The 23,372-nt window shown below is 46.6% G+C and overlaps 1 protein-coding gene across 9 annotated transcripts in view; it reads left to right on the top strand.

Moving 5' to 3' along the window:
* SIPA1L2 (signal induced proliferation associated 1 like 2) overlaps window positions 1-23,372 on the top strand; it is a 241,120-nt gene that overhangs the window by 197,524 nt on the left and 20,224 nt on the right. For 4 of the 9 annotated variants that reach the window (XM_069572623.1, XM_069572626.1, XM_069572621.1 and 1 more), the window contains 4 exons: window positions 543-928; window positions 8,856-9,080; window positions 13,702-13,855; window positions 16,065-16,329. In XM_069572623.1, coding sequence (XP_069428724.1) covers window positions 543-928; window positions 8,856-9,080; window positions 13,702-13,855; window positions 16,065-16,329 — 1,030 coding nt within the window. The remainder of the gene's footprint in view (window positions 1-542; window positions 929-8,855; window positions 9,081-13,701; window positions 13,856-16,064; window positions 16,330-23,372) is intronic. The other 5 variants (XM_069572628.1, XM_069572627.1, XM_069572625.1 and 2 more) reach the window with 3 other exon arrangements.

Genomic DNA, 23,372 nt, shown 5'->3' with positions numbered 1-23,372 from the left:
GCACGCGTGAGCTGGTTGGGTCTGCACAGTAATCCCTGTGCTCAGTATAATAAGCACAGAGAGGAGCTGAGTGACTGGCCAAGATCCCCCCTACTGTGATTTAAACCTGGGTCTTCTACCCCACACCCAGGACTGGCCCTGTCCCTTGTCACAGGAGCATTCTCTAAAGAAAGGCTGTTTCCCTCCTCTTAATTCCCCATGTACTTCCCCAGCTTCTAGAACCTTCGTTAACTGCTTTCCGATTAGTGACAGTGTGGCAATACTTTTGTGTTGATGTACAGATAATTGAACAAAGACTTGAAAAGATACCCATTTAACTTAGGATGAATGATGGGAGGAATTATGACTCAGGGACTTTTGCATGAAACCAGGATGTTTTTGAAAAGTAAATTCTTGCCTTGCTTCCTGCTGACAAGCAAGTAGAAAGGGTTCGGGTGAAATCATCAGGTCTGTAGCTTCGTGAGTCTGGGGAGAATAATCGCCTTCGTGTAGAAGCAAAGTGTAGGGTTTGTCTGAAGCCTCCCCGTTTCTCTCCTCTCAAGATCGGAGATAAAAGCTGCTCCAGCCACTCCAGCAGCAACACGCTCTCCAGCAACACCTCCAGCAACAGCGACGACAAGCACTTTGGGTCTGGGGACCTCATGGATCCCGAGTTGCTGGGGCTGACGTACATCAAGGGGGCCTCCACGGACAGTGGCATTGACACGGCCCCGTGCATGCCCGCTGCAGTCCTGGGCCCCGTGCACCTGGCGGGCAGCCGGTCCCTGATCCACGGGAGGGCAGAGCACTGGGCCGACTCCGACATCCCGGGGCCCGACGACGAGCAGGCCAGGATGTACGCGGCCCATGGCTATGCGCCTGGCATCTCCACCAGTGGGGCTGCCGACGGCAGCCTGGGCGACCTCAGCGAGATTTCATCCCACTCCAGGTAAGGACCTCCCCATGCTGTGACCGGCAGCTACTCGGCGCTGTCATCTGCTGCTGGGGTCGGGGCAGGGGCCTGAAATAGGACCAGAAGGTGCCTGAGATCATTGTCACCTGTGGGCCAAACTGCCTGGCTTCAGATGGAGGGCTTCTGTCCAGAGTCTCATTTGAAATGCGCATGTGAGCAAGTTTGTGATTACATCTTCCTTTCTCTTTAAATTGGAGAGGAAATGAAACAGATGCTCACGGCAGTCACCGGGCCACTCGTGTTTCTCTGCAGTTCAATGTGTTGTCCCTGGGACTTCCCTGGTGGTCCAGTGGTTAGCACTCCATGCTCTCACTGCAGCAGGCGTGGGTTCGACCCCTGGTTGGAAAACTAAGATCTCATGCGCCTCCCAAAAAGTGAAAGGTTCAGTTTGTTGTCCCAGATTTTCAGGAGGTGTGGTACCAGCTGGACGGTACTCAGATGACGACGGACAGTAAGGAGGGGTGGTCTCTGTGTTGCCGCCTGAAAGCCTGTGCCCCATTCTCCTGTTCCACGGGCCCCCTTACACAGCTGTGTGCTGGAAATGTGTTCAGATTGATGATCCACTTTCTTTTTCAATATAATGACTAGTTACATTTAAAGGAATTACGTTCTAACTGTAGATGTTTAATATATTTTTATGAGTAGTTTTCAATTCCCATATGGCAAAAGTGTACAGTGACTTTAAAACGCATCACTGGAGATTCCTCCCCTCAAAGACTAAGCAAAGAGCTGCATTGATACAGGTTTGGCCGTGGCTAGAATTTCCTGTACACCAACGACCCCTGTCATTTTCCTTCTTGTCTGCAAAGCCTTCCCTCCTTCAGCTGAGTCATTGTCTGACTTTCCCCCAGAACCCTTCCAGGTGCTGGACTGTAGCCAGATGAACGGTGATAGGACTGTCCCTCCAGGCATCCAGGGCCATGGCCAGTGACGATGCTCGAGGCCGGCACTGGGCTCAACACGCAGGCCTCGTGCTCCTTGGCCCTGCCCTTCACTCCACCTGCTCCTCATCCTCACGTGGTCTCTGCTGAGCCTGGAGGGATGAACCAATGGACCATAGCGAGGCTCGCTGTGACCTCACACGGACACGTGAATTGCATCGGCCGTCCTCTCAGTTGAGGCAGAGACCTCATCAGCGGTGCCTTGATTTTCATGACTGATACCATGGGATATGTCTCATCTTGTTGAAAAAAGTTTTAGACTTCTTAGTTCAGTTCAGTTCAGTTGCTCAGTCGTGTCCGACTCTTTGTGACCCCATGAACTGCAGCATGCCAGGCCTCCCTGTCCATCACCAACTCCCAGAGTTCACTCAGACTCACGTTCATCGAGTCCGTGATGCCATCCAGCCATCTCATGCTTTGTCATCCCCTTCTCCTCCTGCCCCCAATCCCTCCCAGCATCAGAGTCTTTTCCAATGAGTCAACTCTTCTCATGAGGTGGCCAAAGTACTGGAGTTTCAGCTTTAGCATCAGTCCTTCCAAAGAACACCCAGGACTGATCTCCTTTAGAATGGACTGGCTGGAACTCCCTGCAGTCCAAGGGACTCTCAACAGTCTTCTCCAACACCACAGTTCTAAAGCATCAATTCTTCGGCATTCAGCTTTCTTCACAGTCCAACTCTCACATCCATACATGACCACTGGAAAAACCATAGCCTTGACTAGACGAACATTTGTTGGCAAAGTAATGTCTCTTTTTTTGAATATGCCATTTAGGTTGTCATAACTTTCCTTCCAAGGAGTAAGGTTCTTTTAATTTCATGGCTGCAATCACCATCTGCAGTGATTTTGGAGCCCCCCAAAATAAAGTCTGACACTGTTTCCACTGTTTCTCCATCTATTTCCCATGAAATGATGGGACCGGATGCCATGATCTTCATTTTCTGAATGTTGAGCTTTAAGCCAACTTTTTCACTCTCCTCTTTCACTTTGATCAAGAGGCTTTTTAGTTCCTCTTCACTTTCTGCCATAAGGGTGGTGTCATCTGCATATCTGAGGTGATTGATATTTCTTAGTCCTGGAAATTAACATAAGTTAATTTTTTTACATAAATTGAAAGCGCAAAGATGCCTGCACACACACACATGCTTGCTGCTGCCTTCCTGCTTTTCTTTTCCTGTCACTAACATCATCATCTGTGTCTTAGTAGCACAAATGATCATTTTGTAACCTTCTAATGTTTGTTCAAAGTGTAGCAGATTTGTAAAGCGGCTGGTTTTCTGATAACCTTGCTAGACAAGTGTAAAAGGCATCACAAACAGAATTTTGCATTACTGTTGAGGAAAATTTCTGCTTTCAGAGCACCTTCATTTATGAGTAGAGTTGGGATATCAATAGGGACTTGAAGTAGGATTTCTGGAGTACCTTGCTGCTGCTGCTAAGTCGCTTCAGTCGTGTCCAACTCTGTGCGACCCCAGAGACGGCAGCCCACCAGGCTCCCCCATCCCTGGGATTCTCCAGGCAAGAACACTGGAGTGGGTTGCCATTTCCTTCTCCAATGCATGAAAGTGAAAAGTGAAAGTGTAGTTGCTCAGTTGTGTCCGACTCCTAGCGACCCCATGGATTGCAGCCTACCAGGCTCCTCCATCCATGGGATTTGCCAGGCAAGAGTACTGGAGTGGGCTGCCATTGCCTTCTCCTCTGGAGTACCTTAAGCATCCATTAATGTGATGGGTCAGATGAGTAGAAAGAACTGGGAGGTGCTAGACTGCATTTCTGGCTGATGTTGCTCCTTCCCCGCCCCTGCTTTACACTGAACATGTGCACAGTGGTTGTAGAAGGGTCATGGGCCACGTGAGGGTCTTCTTTGCCACCCAGAAGCCTTTTTCTTGCCATTCTTAGTGGACAGTGACTTTAAAGCCACATTTCAACTTCAGTGGCAGGCTTTTGTTCATGTGGAATTTGTCAATAAATTAAATCTTTTGAGCACTTCTTCCTCCTGTCTGTCCCCTGCAGAAGGGCTAGAGAAAGTAAATTTAAATATTCTAATTTTTTAGTTTTAAATTTTTTAAATGATTTTAATTTTAAAATGTTTTTAAGTATTTTTAAGTGCTGTCTATATTAATATTTTATATTTAAAGTAAGATTTGAAATGTTGGTGTGTCGAGGCAAAAGGAACTTGGCTCATTAGCGCATAACAGACCTAGCTACCTCAGCAGTGCTGAGACTTGGCAGATCCAGAAATGCTGGGGCCCAGCCTGGGGCGCCCGTTCTCCGTGATGATGAGTGTCGTCAGCTGTGCGCTTGTATGGTCAGCTCAGAGCTGAGGCCCACTGCCCAGGGTCTCAGTTGTAACCAGGAGTGGTCCAAGCAGTGAAAGAGGAGAAGAGGCTCTCGGGCTGGCATCGGCACTGAGCATCCTGGCTAGTTGCCCCCTGCCCCGCACACTCTATCTCACCTTGTCTCAGCTGCTTCTCAGCACTCCCGCCCTGGCTGATGTCGACCGAATAAGGGAACTCTCTACTTTCAGCTTGTGACAATCCTTTTGTTGTGCGGGGAGCCCTCGTTCACCTCTGGAGGCCAGAAACCGCTGATGGCTGTGACGTTTCTTGCCCACCAACGTGGCAGCAGATCTTTTCATTCCACAGTGAGGTGGTCTGTGCTCACAGCTTATCCTATACCCGCAGCACTTAGCACAGGCTCCTAAACGTGGTAGGCATTGCAGTGTTTGTCGAATGCGGGAAGGAAGTCTAAGAAGACTGTTGATAAGCATTTGTTGATTGAGTTAGTAAACCAGTGCCTGGATAGCCAAGGGAAATCGGAGGTGCAGAGGTTAACTGTTCCCAGTGTCCGGAGCCCAGACCTGTATATGAAACACCCTTCACGCTTTGATTCTGGGTTTTCGTCACCAGCGACCACTACCCTCCCCACCAGCCCCGCCACACACGCGCATGCTCCCAACAGCCATCCAGGAATAAAGCAAGTGTGAGTTGTGTATGTGGTATTTTTCTGGGATTGTACTGAGAACAGGGAAGAGATTTACAACTCGCAAAGACAAGCCGCACTGGTGTGAGGGGGGACCGGGGTGCAGGGGTAGATGTGCAGGAATCACCACCCATTAACCAGCACCAGCATATCCCCAGCCTGTTCTCTCCTGCTGCTCCGGGCTTCTAATTCAGCAAACCCGTTTGGGTTGGTTTGTTTTTTTTCCTGCAAGGGCAGGGCACTTAGATAAGAGCTCAGAATACAAAGCTGTATTCATCTGAGTCTAACCAAGCTTTTGCAAAGCGAAATAAATCAACTGCCAAAAAAACAAGACAAAAAAACCCATGTTCTGTATTCTTCTGTAAATGGCTCATGTGATTATCTGTTGCTTACCCTTATTCATGTCATCACACTCTTAGTAAAAGGATGGGAAGTTGGCAGTAAAACTCTAAAATAATAACTCGAGTCTAGAAGGAAAAGATTCCCCAAAATTTTATTGCTAACAGTCTAGGATGTTTACCAGCTTCAAAGAAAAACAATGCTACTGCTGCTAAACACAGGTTTTTGCCATATTGCTTGTCAAATGGATTCAATACATTTGTTCTTAGAGTTTAACTTTAAAATTTCTTACGATTGGGGTAAAAGACATTTTTAATCAAGCCTAAGTGAGGAAAACCTATTTTATAAACAAATGGAAAAACCCATCAGGCTTGGACCATACTATTGTTATTCACAACACATTCTCCAAAAACGTGTCATTTGGTGATTTCAGAAGCTAAATTTGAGTGTTCCATGCATCGTATTAATTATATTAGACTAGGGATGCCCTGGGCTTCCCAGGTGGCACTAGTGTAAAGAACACACCTTCCAGTGCAGGAGCCACAGGAGGCACGGGTTCAGTCCCTGCGTCTGGAAGATCCCTCGGAGGAGGGCATGGAAATCCACTCTCATATTCTTGCCTGGAGGATCCGCATGGACAAAGGAGCCTGGAGGGCTACAGTCCATAGGGTCACCAAGAGTCAGAGATGACTGAAGCGACTTAGCACGCATGCATGCGTGGATACCCTAGACTTTAACTCTAAAATAACTCAGGGATAATCAAAGGCTTTGAAATGCATGATAGCTAAAGGCAATGCACAGTCCTGCCCTGGGTTTTGAATGGGGAAGCTGAAGCCATAAGCATTGTTGGACAGCTGAGAAATAAGACTATAGAGTGGGTATTAGGTAATAATATTGCATTAATGCCTGATTTGTGATTATCACATTGGTCCTCTGTGGGAGAGTATCTCTATTATTAGGAAATATATATGGAAATATAAAGTATGATGTCATGAAGTTTGCAGCTGCTTCTAGATGGTTCAGAGAAAAACGATGCTGCTGTAGCCAGAGTAACAACTATTACATCTCGACGACGGGATATCTCCTGTCTTTATACCGTTTCTGTAGATCTGGAGTTTTTCAAAATAAGAAGCTGAGGAGAAAGATATACAGGCCTTCAGAACCCATTGCCAACAGAAGGAGTTTTCCTGTTGGGGGATTACTAACTGGTGTGCACCCAGGGAGTGGAGAGAGTTCGTTATAATAGCACCACCTCTTACTGCCTAGTTATTTCCTTGCCTGTTGCTTGGGTCAGGGGACAGCAGTACGACATCTTTCCCAGGGCACGGACCTGGACCCCAAATTGAGGGAGCCTCCACTCTACTAGAGCTTCCCTTGTAGCTCTGGTGGTAAAGAATCGGCCCGCAATGCAGGAGACCTGGGTTCGATTCCTGGGTCGGGAAGATCCCCTGGAGGAGGCCATGGTAACCCACTCCAGTATTCTTGCCTGGAGAATCCCATGGACAGAGGAGCCTGCTGGACTGTAATCCATGGGGTCACAAAGAGTTGGACACAACTGAGCGACTCCACCGCCACCACCATCCTACTAAGGGACACCAGGCTTATCACAGGAGCCAAGTGATTCAGAGGAGCAAATAGATACCGTGTTTTATTTTGTTTTGTGTGGTAATTTTTCAAATGCCACCATGTCTCCAACATACAAAGATGGGTTAATTGTGTTTTGTTTTACCTTCAGAGCCTTTATAGAAAGTCCATTTCAAAATCGTTTTTTAATATTAGACTTTTTTTTAGCTTCTGCCATTGGATGATGCTTGCTTTGTGTACAGGTTTGATTTCAGAATAAGATTTTCTTTTACCTAGGGGCTTATCATGTGAGGAACCCTGTGGTAAATTCTCCCAGTGGCAAGAACTTGTGGATAATTCTCTGATGCATCACTCTAAAAAGCAAATTAATGGCATTTACTTCGCTAATATTAATTCAGAAAAATCTTCGGAGCAATTCTCTGAGGTGGAGAGTATTTGTCAGGTTTTTTGTTTGTTTTGTTTTGCTTTTAAAGTTTTCATTTTTTTGATATGGACCATTTAAAAATTTTTTACTGAATTTGTTACTGAATACTGTAACAAATGTTATGTTTTGTTTTCTTGGCCCCAAGACGTGTGAGATCATAGCACCCCAACCAGGGATCAGCCCACACCCGCTGCATTGGAACGTGAAGTCTTAACCACTGGACAGCCCTTGTATGCGTTTTACGTACCAGAAAGCTGAGCTTAGTAAACGTGTCCAGGGTCTCCCCTGAACTAAGCAGTGACAGCAGTCTCGCTCCAGAACCCTTGAGGCACACTTGTGTGTCAGAGTTTCTGAAAGCAATGCTCACCTGCCTTCCTAAACTCTCATATTAGAACTGTAACTGAAACATTTACGACTTCATAAAATAATTCCTGATCTCTATTCTTACTTATTTTTCATAAAACATTAGAATCTTGATTTTCCTGAATTTTAAAAAAAAAATCTTGAGGTTTTTATATTTCTAGGCATGGTCATATAGCCCGTGGGAGTCATTAGTCCTTCTGGCTTCAGCTGACCTTTAAGTTGTTTTTAGGGATTTTGTCTTTTGAATATTGTTTTATATCACACAGTGATACAGCATATACGCACACTGGATTGAGGAATCAACTCTTCTGTGTCAGGATCCCCGAGTACTGTCCAGGAGTCACACGCCCTTCTCTTCCCCCTCAAGGTGGCCCCTGCCCCGGCTTTGGCGATGACCGTCCCCCTCGCTTTTCTCTCCATTTTGCTGTGGATTGGTACATTCCCGAACAACATATCCTTCAGTTTCACCTGTTTATGAACTCGCTTTAAAAATGGAGCCATGCTTGATGCTTTCTGTGTGGCCTGCTCCTTTTTCCACTTTGTTTGGGAAGTTCGCCCCAATTGTCCACTGCCTGTGCCCACTCCTTCCTGGTGTTTTCCTGGAGTTTTTCTTTTCCTCACCACGTCTGCTAATTGACCCTCTGTTCACTGCTGATGCCTCCATGGGGAGCTGTTTGAATCAATGCTTCTGTCAGCACTTCTGCTGCCTGTTTCCAGCTGCACCCGTGCAGAGGTGCGGCTCGGGTGTGCGCTTAGGAGTAGAATTGCTGGCTGTGCAGCTGCGCACCTTTACAGGTGATGCCTAGACTGCTTCCCACACTGTCTGCACACTCTCACTCCCACCAGCAGTGGGAGGAGTCACTGCCCCACAGCCTGGTGAACACTGGGCCCTCGTCATCAGACCGCCCCGTTTCTGCCAGTCGGGAGAACATGCCCGATACTCTGCTGTGGTTTGCACACGCGTTTCCCTGGGTTGAGCCCCTTCTCTTATGTTTATTTACCATTTGAGTTTCTTTTCTTTGGAGACATCGGTGTGGTGCCCGTTTTGCTATTAGATTTCTCCTAATTGTGCTTTGAACATCCTTCTGGCCACAGGCGTATAGCTTTGCACGTGAACATCCTCAGCCTGTGGGAAGAAAGACTCAGCAGAAAGACAGCCCAGTTTTGCTCACAGAGGACAGGAGTCAGGCATGGTGGCCCCAAGGTCGGCGACGTGCCCACACTGCTGAGATCTGATCGTATCACAGCTTCTGTCTGTCTGTTTCCCCAGCGGCTCACACCATTCAGGAAGCCCCTCGGCTCACTGTTCGAAAAGTAGCGGGTCTCTGGATACCTCCAAAGTCTACATCGTGTCTCAGGGCAGTGGTCAACAGGCCCCAGGGTCCATGTCCAAGCCCTACCACAGGCAGGGGGCAGTGAACAAATATATCATCGGCTGGAAGAAATCGGAAGACAGCCCGCCACCTGAGGAGCCTGAAGTGGCTGAGTGTCAGGGGTAAGGTGGTATCTGGTGGCAGCCTTGGGTGTCTGGGGCATGGACTAAGCTAACGTATTTTTTCCCCAGTAGACACAAATCTTCTCAAACAGAATAATTGAGAAACACCTTTGTAAAATTCTTTAAATGTTGGCATTGATGTTTGCCTTGAAAAGTCCTCTCTTTCCATGATAACTTTAAAACAGATCTCTGTTCCTCGTTTTTATATTCAAAAAGCTGCCTGCAATAGAAAAATCAGGGTTGTGTGCTAAGTGATGGTGTGAGTATGCTTGCTAAATCGATTCAGTCGTGTCTGACTCTTTTGTGACCCCATGGACTGCAATCTGCCAGGCCACTCTGTCCACTCCAGGCAGGAATACTGGAGTGGGTTCCCACGCCCTTCTCCATGGAATCTTCCCAACCCAGGGACTGAACTCAGGTCTCCTGCATTGCAGGCAGGTTCTTTACCGTCTGAGCCACCAGAGAGGCCCATGGTGTGAGTTTACATCCTGTAAATAACTAAGGTCAACGACAGTGTGAATTCCCACAAAGCCTGTGTGTTTCCTAAACGTGTGTGTGATAGCACGAAAGAAAAAAATCCCACCTAATTTTTTTAAAGTTAATTAATCGACTGATTTGGCTGCGTCAGGTCTTAGCTGAGCACTCGGGATCTGCGTTGAGGCACATGGACTCTCTAGTTGTAGCATGTAAGCTCAGTATTTGCCGCCCTCAGGCTTAGTTGCCCTGAGGCATGTGGGATCTTAGTTTCCCAGTCAGGGATAGAACCCACGTCCCCTGAATCACATGGTGCATTCTTAACCACTGGCCTTCCAGAAAAGTCTCTATTCCCCCGAATTCGAACATGACTTTGATTTCCCTTTCAGTTGTCACATTTGTAGGGGCAAGTAGGGGGGGATGTTTTGTATCTGTTGGAAAAAAGAAAAGATAAAAAATACTGATAACCAGTTCCATAACACGTGTGAAGACTGCCATGTCTTTGAAGAGACAAAGCAATCACATTTTGAGAATGCAAATCAATGGCCTGCTCAGGGCCATTTATAGTAGCTGGGGATTTGCTTATTCTTTGACATGAAAAAAGTGAAAGTTGCTCAGTCATGTCCAACTCCTTGGGACCCCATGGACTACACAGTCCATGGGATTCTTCAGTCCAGAATACTGGAGTGGGTAGCCTTTCCCTTCTCCAGGGGATCTTTGAACTCAGGTCTCCCACATTGCAGGCAGACTCTCTACCAGCTGAGCCACAAGGGAAGCCCAAGAACACTGGAGTGGGTAGGCTATCCCTTCTCCAGCAGATCTTCCTGTCTCAGGATCGAACCAGGATCTGCTGCATTGCAGGTGGATTCTTTATCAACTGAGCCATCAGGGAAGCTCACATTTTTTAAGGACAGCCTTAAAAATTACCCTTCACAGGCGCTAAGTGATGACATCAGTCTTTTGCTGTGTCTGCTTATGTCATCAGTGTGAATGGTGCATGAGCGCTGCAGCTGTCTTCAGAGAGCTCTGCTAGACCTTAAGGTTAGTCCCTGAGCTAGGATCGCTTTTTCCCTTAAGAAATGACCCCACTTCTTAAACATGTCTAGCATGGCATTGCCTTCTAAATTAAACTTACTTTCAATGCTAAACTTGAACATAGAGCACTTCTCTGGTGGTCCAGAAGTTAAGATTCCATGCTGCCAATGCAAGAGGCGCAGGTTTGATCCCTGGTTGGAGAATCCCACATGCCATGCAGCGAAACATAGATAAATAAATAAAAGATCATCATAGATCACTCATTTTTAAAAAAATAATAGCAACTTAAATAAAATGAAAATTGGACATGCAGTCTTATCTTTTTTTTTTTTTCCAGAAAAAATACCGTCATGCCAGTGATTGCAAAGGAGTTGTTTAGAAAGAAATTTTAAGAATAACCGCGTTTTATGAGCACGCGTTCCTGGGGTCACACTGGTGCTTCTGTCTGATAGTCTTCCGGTGCTCCACAGGAGTCCGTTCTGAGGCTCCTATGTTCCACCAGTTATTTGTAGAAGTGCTTTGCACATCATTGAGAGGCTGTATCTTCCCTAAGGGTCTCCTTGAAGAGCCAGGAAAGGGTGAAGGAACCCACTTGGACATTTCTCCCTAGAGAGCCTCACCATTGGTGCATTGTAACACTCATTTAGCAGCACTGACTTCATAAGAGAGAGCCAGCATGGGGAATATTATGAGTAAGGGGTTCGTGTCTCTGGAGGGCAGAGGGGTTATTTCCCCTCATCACACCAGCTGGGTGCTGGAACTCGAACCCAGGCCTCCCCCAGGCTCTTCTCATGGGCCCTGCTCATCCTGTCAGATGTATCGTCCATCTAACGCAGACATGGTAATGTATCATGACTGTGGTCCTCCAGGACTTGCCAACTATATTGAGATTTGTCAAAATAATGTGTTACCAAATCACTGAAGGATATACTTTAAAAAAGATCAGCCAAGCATCATGTGTATCCCACTGAGAACTAGCAAATATTTGTATCTCAATGTACGCAAAATATAAACCAGTTGTGCCCCCCTGAAGTTCCTCATGATGCAGAAATTGCCCATAAAGTTATATTCTGGGGCTTCCCTGGTGGCTCAGTGGTAAAGAACACACCTGCCAATGCAGGAGACACAGGAAACTCAGGTTCGATTCCTGGGTTGGCAAGATCTCCTAGAGAAGGAAATAGCAGCCCACTCCAGTATTCTTGCCTGGAGAATCCCACAGACAGAGAAGCCTGGCGGGCTACAGTCCATAGGGTCACAAAAGAGTTGGACGTGACTTAGCGGCTAAATAACAAAGTCATATTATAGGTAGGCCCTTGCTGATTATTTTTGTTAAAAATATAATCTTATGTTTTAAAGTGCAGCAAACAAGAGCTGCTTACTGGCTCATTGTTAAGCAGCCGTGAATGTGCGCCTCGAGCACAGTGCAGCTCATACCATCTGCAGACCCTCAGTGCCCCGAGAATTCTCTAGATGCATGGTGGTGGTCACCACCATGCTGGGTTTACCCACGTGGAGAATTACAGTAGGCATCAGAGATACAAAGCTAATTACATCTGACGTCCCGTTTTCAAGACTACCCCATCTCAGGGAGGAGAGAAAGGGTAGCAGTTACTAACCGCAGTATTTTATAGGCAGTTCACAGATGTATTATTTCACTGCACCACCTGGGAAGCCCACTTACTGATATATCGTTTGGTAATTTTAATAAAGTCACTTAAGTTAGCAGAAAACGCTAGCGATTTTATTCAAAAACATAGGGAAACTGGGATAGTACATTTATCAGCAACTCTAGTTATTACGTTTTCATTTAGCAGTTATTGGTAAGACCCGGGTTTGGGTTTTTCTCCCCTATGTCTTTCCCAGAGTAAATAGGACCTGGAGCTCTTGCATGCCTCCACCCCAAATCTCAGGGCCCACAGCTGCGCACATCTGAAGCCCTCTTCACAAAAACTGCAGGGTCAGTTTTCCCACACGGCTTTTGTGCAGAACCCCTATCCCCCTGGGTCTTGGGTTCTTTTTTAGCTCCGTCTGCATGCCCTACCATCCTGCAAGCCAACCAGATCTTCAGTCACATTTAGAGATTATAAAAATCTCTGCCCCAGTTGCTATTGCTGGTGCTTCCAGCGCCAAAAAGTTTGGGACCCCGCACCCAACTCGAGAACAAAGCAAGAGCTGTGGCAACTTCAGATAAATGGTTCCTAATATCGAGCATGTCTGTGTGTTTCACGTCCTGATAACTTCTCCGCAAGCCGTTCCCCTGTGACGCAACAGCCTTGCTTTAGAAATGGGGTCACCTCTGTGGCGCAGGACGGTGACACAGGTCATCCTCTGTGGCCTGCCTCCCGGACCAGCATCGCATTTCTGGGTCACGTGGCCTGTCCATCTCTGCTGACAGCCCAGCCCCTGGTTCTATACTCACCACGTCTTCAGAAATGTTCCAGACCAAACCTTTCAAAAAATAACTCCCCAGTTTTCTCCCTGGAAGAGGAGCGAAAACAGTAACTCAGCTAGATAGTCTTGTTGTCCATAAATACATTTCTGTATACTGATAAGGGAGGCAGCTTCTTTACTTATTCAAGGAGCTTTGTGAAATTGCTGATAATAAAAATGCTTGGCATGTGCCCAGATCGATTACTCTTCAGTGTCAAGTTCCCCAGGGTCCTGCATGCTGTGTTGCTGGGTGGACGGTGGGGTGTGGTTGTCCAGCCACAAGAGAAAGGCTCTCTGAATTTCCTGAGAAGCACCAGGCTTTCTTCAAAGAACACAGGATAATCTCTGATGAATTATTGAAACTGTGTTTTCTGATACCGATTAGGAAAGGGAACACACAGCCTTGTTTGAAAAGTTGACTCTGTGTTTTCTCATTCAGGGCTTTGGGGATCTGATTTGTCTCTGAATTATTCAGGACCCTAACTCTGCTGTTGAGCTCATTTCACACATGTGAGATGGCATGGGGATCCGGAGGAGATGTGGCTAAAAGGAACCCGCTCAATAATTAAGAGTTGGGTGTGTGTGTGTATGAATGTGGTGGTCGAAGGTAGAGACTGGATTTTAGTTCATAAGGGTACAGGCGCTTTACATATGCTGATGACCCGTCTCAATTTCCTCCCAGGCTATACAGTGAGATGGACCTGCTGTCCTCGGCAGCTCAGCAGCAAGCAGTTGTGGGAGATGCTGTCTCAGAAACTCAGCACGTGCTCTCGAAAGAAGACTTTCTGAAATTGATGCTTCCCGACAGCCCCTCGGTGGAGGAGGGGAGGAGGAAGGTCAGTGACTTTTGTGTAGCTTTGAAGTTACCAGAAACACAAGGAAACGCCTGAAGAGACACCAGGACTCCCAGGGCCGTTTTCACACTGATATTCCACCAGGAAGCAGATTAAGGCTGAGAGAGGTCAGGAAGGGAGACTTCTGGATGGATAGAGGGAGCTGCAAGCAGGCAGGCCTGGCCTCACCTCTTAGCTGCAAGGACAGTCGGCCATGTGGCGTGTTTTTTTCATTTTTGTTTTTCCTTTTCACCATGTGATTTTCTACGTTGGCTCTGTGATTTGCTTTTTTACCTTTTAGCCATGTGATTTTGTACATGTGACTTAACTTCTTAGCTGAGTGTCGTCCTCTGCAAAAAGAAGGCAATGATAAGTGTACTGCAGAATTTGCAGGCTTATAGCAGACATAAGAACCAGCCTCGCACGGGACCCATCCGTGACAGGTAGTCAGAAACAGGAGCTGTTGAAACTCACACCGCCTGACCTTTTTGCTCCAGAACTGTACCACGGGTAGGTTCTCTAAGCCATCCTGCTGTGTTGTCATCCTTTCCCACAAATGGGCAGGAGTTAGGTACTCTGCTGCCTGTTGCTACCATCAGAGTACTTACTCTCCTTATTCGCTTTAGCGTTATTATTAATTGTTACAGTCTCTCAAGCCAGTTTGTTAATGTGTAGAAAGTATGAAAAGAACTCACAGGTAATCTAGCCCAGTCTCCTCTTCTGGCAAGTAACTGAGGCCCCGAATGGTGACATGTGACGTCCCCATAAGTATTTGGTGGCAGTCAGCAATGGAGTGCAGCCTTCTCCCTGCTAATTCAGCACTCTCTTGTCCAAATGAAAAGAAAAAAGTCAGGCATTGCCATCTTGGCTGTGATCAGGATAAACAGCAAGTCTTTGTGCTCCCCTATCTTCCCTATAATAAAACAATGCTGCAATTAACCTAATTGTGTTCTGAGAGTAACAGTCTAATGAGATGCTACCTCAAAGCTGCTTTAATCTAATGGGTCTGTAATCAAGTTCTGAAGAGCCTGCTGGTCGTGTGTGAAGAGGGAATCCCAGCAGAATTCAACAGAATGAGTCTTTTTTTTCTTTTTTTTTTAACTTGTATCCAGTCATGTATATGGTTCTGTATGAGCTTGGGTGCAGGCTGTTGTACCAAAAATGCAAACGCCTTTTCTTTTAATAGGAACGAACTTCTCCTTGACATTTTTTTTTTCTTCTAAGACAAACTGCCTTCTTTTCATGGTGTAAACTTTGTAGTTCGTACACACTCTGGTTCCCATTCATCAGTTGGACAGCGTCGACAGAATGGAAGGAACACATACAATGGAAATATTTTTAGCCTTGTGGCTGCATTGGCAAACGTAAATAGCTGTTTCTATATTTGCTTGATGCAAACTTTCTGGCTCTTACTATTATTGATGCAAAAGGAATAAGGAATGTGGTTTAGGATATAGGAGTCAGACACTCAGATTTATTAAATTTGTCTTGAGTTTTTGACTGCTTGCTTCGCTAGTATGAATTTTCCTTACTCCGTCTATGATTTAACAATACTTTTAATGGTTTCTTTAAATCTGATTATGATTGATTCCTATAACTCAATTTTCAATAACCGTAATAAACTTTTATGAGTGTTACTTTAAGGTGCATAGACAATAAGATTTTCCTGGACTGATAGTGTCTTTCTTGAACCTGTTTGTTCTACTTAGAAAGCTGCTCTGCTCAAAAAATTGATATTATTATCTAGATTAGATTGAACCTCACATGTAGGTGATTGGTACAGAAATCACCTAATGTTAAAATGCAGTCATTTCTAATTAAAATCAAGCCAGCAGTCGGTGTGGTTTCAAATAACTATTACCTGGAATGGCGACCTTCTGTATTTCCAGAAGCTGCTGTGGCTATGTGGTTATGGAGCTGCCATTTAACATTTCAGAATTAATAAAGCTGTGCATGTCTCTAATTCCTGGTAATATCTCACAGAACGTCAGAGGAGGAAAACACCGAAATCCAGTAACTGCAGGAAGCCTTTGTGCGTTTGCCTCTGTGACCCGAGTGCCTGGTGTAACATCACGAGCCACAGCCCTGCGCCTTCCTGGGCACAGCTCAGAGATGCCCACAGGGCAGGTTCAGGACCCACCCGAGTTAGACGAGCTCCACGCTTCCAGCTTTCTGACATCTGTTCTCCTCTCTCCCCCGTGTGAACCCCTAGTTCTCGTTCTATGGGAACCTGTCTCCACGGCGCTCGCTGTACCGCACCCTCTCGGACGAAAGCATCTGCAGCCATCGCAGGGGCTCTTCCTTCGGCAGCTCCCGCAGTTCCATCCTTGACCAGGCACTGCCCAACGATATCCTGTTCAGCACCACCCCGCCCTACCACAGCACCCTGCCACCCCGGACCCAGCCTGTGCCCAGTGTGGGGAGCCTACGCAGTGAGTGCCCGGGGCGGACTGCGCCGGCCTCGTGGGCTCTCTGGGGTGGGTCTCTTACAGAAGCTGGGGACTTGCTTATTCTTTATATATATCATTTGGTTGGGTGTTTGGGGGTTTTTTTAGTAATTTTTAAAGGTGAAAAGACCCTGATGCTGGGAAATTGAGGACAGGAGGAGAAGGGGACAACAGAGGATGAGATGGTTGGATGGTATCACCGACTCAATGGACATGGTTTGGGTGGACTCCGGGAGTTGGTGATGGACAGGGAGGCCTGGCATGCTGCAGTCCCTGGGGTTGCAAAGAGTCGGGAACGACTGAGCGACTGAACTGAACTGAACTGAAAGGTGATAAAGCCCCAAAGTGGACATTTTTCAAAAGTTAAGCACTACTGCCAATTTTGCAGAAAATTGAAAATCCCACATTAAACATTTTTATTGAGGAAAAAAACTAACCTCTCTACTATAACTGGGCTATTATATCTATAAAGAAAAAATGTCTAAAATTTGATTTTATAAAGAGAAAATGGTGGCACGGGGCATATTTCCTGGTGGTCAGCATGCAGGGACGAAGGATGATTTCCTCACCTTCTGTGTCTGCTGCTTCCTAATCTTTGAGACCCGCTGATGATGATGGTGAGGGTGGCAGCTGGGCAGCAGGATATGTGGGCCCAAGCCCCATCACTTAGATTCTCTGTGTCCAGTTCATTCTTAATATACTGTTAGCCACAGGTTGACTAGATACTTCCTAAATGATTTTCCTTCAGATCCTAAAATCTTTCCTTTTTATGTAGTGTAATGGCACCCTACCTGGAAAATCCCATGGACAGAGGAGCCTGGTAGGCTGCAGTCCATGGGGTCGCGAAGAGTCAGACACGACTGAGCGACTTCACTTTCACTTTTCACTCTCATGCATTGGAGAAGGAAATGGCAGCCCACTCCAGTGTTCTTGCCTGGAGAATCCCAGGGACCGGGGAACCTGATGGGCTGCCGTCTATGGGGTCGCACAGAGTCGGACACGACTGAAGCGACTTAGCAGCTGCAGCAGCAGTTCCTTATTAACATGTCAGTGTTGAAGGGTGGTTTTTTTTTTTTAACATTAGCTTCATTTTCTTTGTTCATAGTTAATTTCTGTTGTATAGAAAGAATGAGGATCTAATCAAATATATCTGTCATCAGGGTTTTTTTTGTTTTGTTTTTTGAATTTCATCATAGAAAGCATTATCTTTAGAATCCTTTAGAACCAATTTGAACCTCATAATACACATGTAAATCCCAGGCTAAATGACATAAAAGCTCTAATAATCTTTCTAATGTTTAACATAATTAGGAACGAACCTGGTCTCATAAAATTCTTAATCTATTTCCTTAAGTAACATAATATCCTGCTTGTTATGAAAAGTCCTTTTGCCCAAACTGGAGAAACCTTTATACTCTTTCTTGATAAAGATATGAAGGTCAGACAGACATATTCTAATACCCTAATATTTCTGCAAATATGTGTCCTTTTTTGTAAATAGATGACTTAAATGGCCTCTTAAAAGCTTTCCTGAAACCAGTAAAACTATTTTCTTGCACATGTTATCTATTTCACTTGAAATGCTTGAGGTGTGATGGTGAAATCTACGGGATAAATGTTAATATAGTTCTCACATTCTTACATTCATTTGCTTCCTCGTGGAGAAAGCACAGTTGGTCCTTAAACATCGCAGATTTGAACTGCAGGAGTCCGCTTACACACAGATTTTTTCCAGTGTGAATATCACAGTCGTGTATGCTCCATGGTTGGTTGAATCAGGGGATGTGGCACCTCGGGTATAGGGGCCAACTATACAGCTACACACAGATTTTCTATTGCATGGGGAGTCCACACACCTAACCACCACATTGCTCAAGGGTCAGCTGCATATCCTCTTTCTTGTTGACCGTTTTTTCTTAATAAGCATTACTTACTTAGAGCCATCTTAGTGTCACAGCAAAAGTGAGCAGAAGGCACATAGATTCCCACGTACACAGCCCCTATCCGCCACAGGCACAGTCTCCCCATCAACACTGCTCATCATGGGGTGCGTTACAGGACACCGACGCACCTTCATTACCCAAAGCGCGTAGCTTTCGTTAGGGTTCACTCCCGTCATTCATCCTGTGAGTCTGAACAAACGCATGACGACACATATCTACCATTGTAGTATTATACAGGATGTTTTCATCTCCCTAAAACTCCTTTGTGCTCGCCCTGTTCATCCCTGTCTCCTGACTCCTGGTAATCACTGGTCATTTTACATCTCCATAGTTGTATTCTTTCCAGATTGTCTTATGGTTGAGATCGTGCAGGAGATAGCCTTCCCAGATTGGTTTCTTTAGTATCTCACTTAGTAAAAGGCATCCAGTGTTCCTCCCTGGCTTTCCACGGCCTGATAGCTCACTCCCTTTTAGTGCTGACTACTGTTCTGTTATCTAGACATGCCAATTTATTTCTCCACTTAGCTACTAAAGAACTGTATTCTTTTTTTACTGTGTTCAAAGGCACAGTTGAAAATAGGCAGGAGAGACTGTTCGCTATCCAAGGTTAAAGCTGCCTGGCTTGAATTCATTGCCTACTCCTCTAGGAAAAGCAGTGAGAACGGCCCTTGCTGTTTGCTCTTCTCAAGTGAGATCTTCCCTGGCCATGTTGTTGCTATTGTTTTAGTCTCTAAGTGGAGTTCAACTCTTTGTGACCCCATGGACGAAAGCCCGCCAGGCTCCTCTGTCCATGGGATCTCCCAGGCAAGAATGCTGGAGTGGGTAGCCATTTCCTTCTCCAGGGGATCTTCCAGACCCAGAGATCTAACCCGTCTCTCCTGCCTTGGCAGGCAGCTTCTTTACCATTGAACCATCAGGGCATGTGATTCCTCCAATTTCTAAACTTAACAACCTACTCAGAAAAAAATTCCGTCAGTTTGATGGGTAGAATGACAAAATGTCAATAAGGCAGCTGGGAGTAATTTTAATTAGTATGTCTTCTCCTCAAAACCTGTGACTCTCTCCTCCCTTCCCACCAAGAGATTCAGCTCTAAGGACCTGGTCGTCTTTGGGAAGATGCCCACCCCTGGGAGCCCTGACTCCCACTGGTTACCGCAGTGTGGGATGACCTGTGTGGTTATCTCTGTTGTGTCTACTCAAGGCAGATATCCATCATCCTTTGCCTTCTGTGACTTCTAATCACTCAGCTGAGCCCCAGTAAGCAGATCTCTCTCTGAGAGTAGTTCCAACAGGCTGACCCTGGAACACACTAGAGAGTGGACACATGAAATCTTGTGCCCAGCAGACATCTTGAGTGAGAAACGAGGACTACTTGGGGTTGCCTAGGAGTTTCTCTTAGTTTCAGAGACTTAGCTTCACGTCTTGGATCGGAAGTTAGGTTAGTGCTGCCAGGGCAGGTAGCACCAGATATTTAAATAGCAACAGTGGTGGAGCTAGAGTATGCAGAAGGCACGTGTGTTCTCCTGAAGTCTCACCATCATTACTCCTGCAAGCATCTCACCTTCTGCTCATAGAGACTCGTTTGGATCTGGTTCCTAATTTGGACCAAGGACAGTGTGAGGAAAGGTTGGCAAACCTATCTTTTCACAGTGAATCTCGTGAGACCTCATCGCTGCCCCTTTTCTCCATGTAATTACCAGTCACAAGCTTCTTCTGATAGCTTTAGCTTCTCCATGTCTCAAAATTGGGCCTGTCTCAGAATCTTTCTTCTCCTGAGACCAGGATCTTAATCCAGCCTTGGGAGACAGATGACACTTAATAGGCACATTCTAGGTGCGATTCATGTCACAATTCATATATATTTCCTAGATGGGGGAAGACCCTGAATGTGCTGTATCGTTCTGTCTTCAACTTGGAGGTACAAAAAAATGACTTGCTCGAACAATTGAAAAAACTCTGAGATGTTTCTGCATTACATTTAGGGCCTTTGTTTCCATCACTGGTTTCAGAATAAAATTCCTTTAGTGGGCCAGGTAGAAAAAAAAAAAGTGAGAAATTTTGACACACAGTTCACCGGTCCCAAAGCCAGAGATACCAAAAGGTGTTCATAGGATCTTTCTCCTCCCAGACCACATGGTTACCTGGCTTCACTCAGTGCAGTCCCGAGCACTGGCAGGTCTAGAGCATGTTTAAAGAGAACTCATGATTTTTTATGGAATATATAAAACCCTCCAGGGAATGGTAGAACTCTTCTTAGGTAGGTAGACAAATAAGAATTCTTAAATTTTGGAAAATAAAGAGAGTATTAGGTTCTGTGTGTTCCCACATCCTATAGTTGTGACACCTAAGCCCCTCACAAAGGATGATCCGTGAAGTTTAAAAGGCATGAGGAAGATTTAATAGGAGTAAAAGAAATCAGTAATTTCCTTTTAATTTAGTAGCCACTTAAGATGCCGTAGACCCCAGCAGGAGACTCAATGTGTGTGGCTCTCGCTCGCCCCACAGACAGTGTCCACAGACATTAGAGGCAGGGTGTTCTTTGACTCCATGTGGCATTTCTTTCTCTATTTCAAATGTTCTCTGTCTCCCCTGTAATGAAGAGCCCTCGGTTTCTGGAGAGTAATTGTGAAACCACAGCTATTTGACCACCAGGAAATGCTGTCAGGAGGGCTCTTCAGCATTTATAACAGCAGCAGTAAAGTCAGATTTAATAGATGGTCCCCGAGATTTCAGGGTCGGGATAAAAAACAGGAAGCCACACAATCAATGTCCAGGCGGAGAGCGGAGGCCCAGGCAGCGCTGCCTGCACTTCAGCCATCTTTCGGAAATCATGACTCCCTTCCTGGGTCAGCCAGGAGAGCAGCAGGGACTCCAGAGTAGCGCTGGCTTGAGAGCACTGGCCCAGAAGTAGCAGGCTTTGGCACCTAAGTCACGCCTTGTCCTCCCCATCTGGAAAGCCCAGGGAACAAGCTGGTGACACCTGCTGTGGTTGCACCAAGTGCAGGGGCTAGCTCCTGCATGTACTTCCCCAGGCTGCAGAGCAGCAGCTGCAGGACTCATCTGCTCCTTGATGGCTCCTCAAGGGCGGAACCCACATCTTGCAGGATATTCCGTCCTTGGCTGTTGGGGATATGGTACCTGCCGGGACCTGGAATACAGCAGGTGCAGAGTAGGCGTCCCCAGGGTGAACCTAATGTCAGTTACAAATATTATAAAGAACTTTTGGGGGTTTGAAGCCTTACCCAGTTATATGATTTTCCAAGCATTAGAAAAAATTAGGTATTTTTAAAAAATTGTTTTATATTTATTTTTATTTATTTTTTACAGTAGGTTCTTGTTGATTATTTAAAATAATTGGTGCTTTTCAGGCTTCCCTGGTGGCTCAGTGGTAAAGAATCCACCTGCCAATGCAGGGGACAGAGAGATGTGGGTTCGATCTCTGGGTAAGAAGATCCCCTGGAGGAGGGGCATAGCAACCCACTCCAGTATTCTTGCCTGGAGAAGCCCATGGACCAAGGAGCCTGGCAGGCTATAGTCCGTAGGATCACAAAGAGTTGGACGTTACTGAAGCAACTTAGCATGCACACACCCCTTCTTTCCTGGTTCTCCATCAGAGTTGGAGGAGGTTCAAAGGATGTCCTGGCTTTGCCTGTGGCTGTGACGAGCCCTGCTGTGGGATTGCGGGGCCCACTCACCCACACCTCACTCACTCTGGGCAGAAGCTTCTGACCACAAGCTTCAGATTCGTGCCGCATAAAATCAGAGCCAGGTCTCCTTTGTCGGTTACCCCACTGGGCTTTTGGGAAAGATGCTCTTTGAGCCCACAGAGCGATAGGGACAGGACGCAGGTACGATGGACTCTAGCGCAGCACTGCTCTCTCCCTGCGTTTGCCCCTTTTCCTGTCTCTGCTGTTTTTTCCTTTCTGCCTGGCTCCTGTTAGAACAGCAGTCCCCAGCCTTTTTGGCACCAGGGACTGGTTTCATGGAAGACAACTTTTCCACGGACCAGCGGCAGGGGGTCTGGGTGGATGGTTTCAGGATGATTCAAGCACGTTACGTTTACTGTGCACTGTAATTCTATTATTGTCACATCAGCTCCACCTCAGGTCACCAGGCGTTCCATCCTGAAGGTCGGGGACCCCTGGGTTAGAGCCGGTCGGCGTCGTCTGGTGGCCCCGGGGAGAAAGCACACAGCACGCAGAGTGTGCGTTGGGTCTGATTTTGGGCTCCAAGATGCTGAAAGCTCGGGCGAAGGACTGTTTCTTCACAAAGGCAAAGAAAATCCTCATGTTGACATTTCTTAGCAAAACGTGACCGAGAGAGTACACTTTCTGTAGAAGTGTCCATTCGCCCGAACAGTTTCTCATCCTCTGATGTTTTCGTCTCCAGTGAGGGAAGGAGAGGCAGGGGGCGAGGGGGTGCCTCATGCATGCTGGGTTCCAGCCCGCCCTCGGGCACCCTTCCCAGAGCTGCCACATGCATGTAAACATACACACACACACACACACACACACACACACGAGGGGGTGCCTCATGCATGCTGGGTTCCAGCCCGCCCTCGGGCACCCTTCCCAGAGCTGCCACATGCATGTAAACATACACACACACACACACACACACACACACGAGGGGGTGCCTCATGCATGCTGGGTTCCAGCCCGCCCTCGGGCACCCTTCCCAGAGCTGCCACATGCATGTAAACATACACACACACACACACACACACACACACACGAGGGGGTGCCTCATGCATGCTGGGTTCCAGCCCGCCCTCGGGCACCCTTCCCAGAGCTGCCACATGCATGTAAACATACACACACACACACACACACACACACACACGAGGGGGTGCCTCATGCATGCTGGGTTCCAGCCCGCCCTCGGGCACCCTTCCCAGAGCTGCCACATGCATGTAAACATACACACACACACACACACACCCCTGACAGACTCACTGCAGGGAAATCAGTGGCAAGAGTAATTGCCACCAAGTCAAATAATTTTTTCACGCTTGGTGCAGAAAACCTACTTCAGCTGCTGTCTCTGAGATAAAGGAAGTGATTGGCAAATGACTGAAGGCCCCCAGGCTTCCTGATCTTTCTCCCTGGGGGGTTGAACCTTAAACTCTGG

This window comes from Ovis canadensis, chromosome 25 (genome assembly GCF_042477335.2).
Source record: "Ovis canadensis isolate MfBH-ARS-UI-01 breed Bighorn chromosome 25, ARS-UI_OviCan_v2, whole genome shotgun sequence".
Classification (NCBI taxonomy): domain Eukaryota; kingdom Metazoa; phylum Chordata; class Mammalia; order Artiodactyla; family Bovidae; genus Ovis; species Ovis canadensis.
Note: the sequence above shows the minus strand (reverse complement) of the source record. Positions and strands in the feature narration are given on the sequence as shown.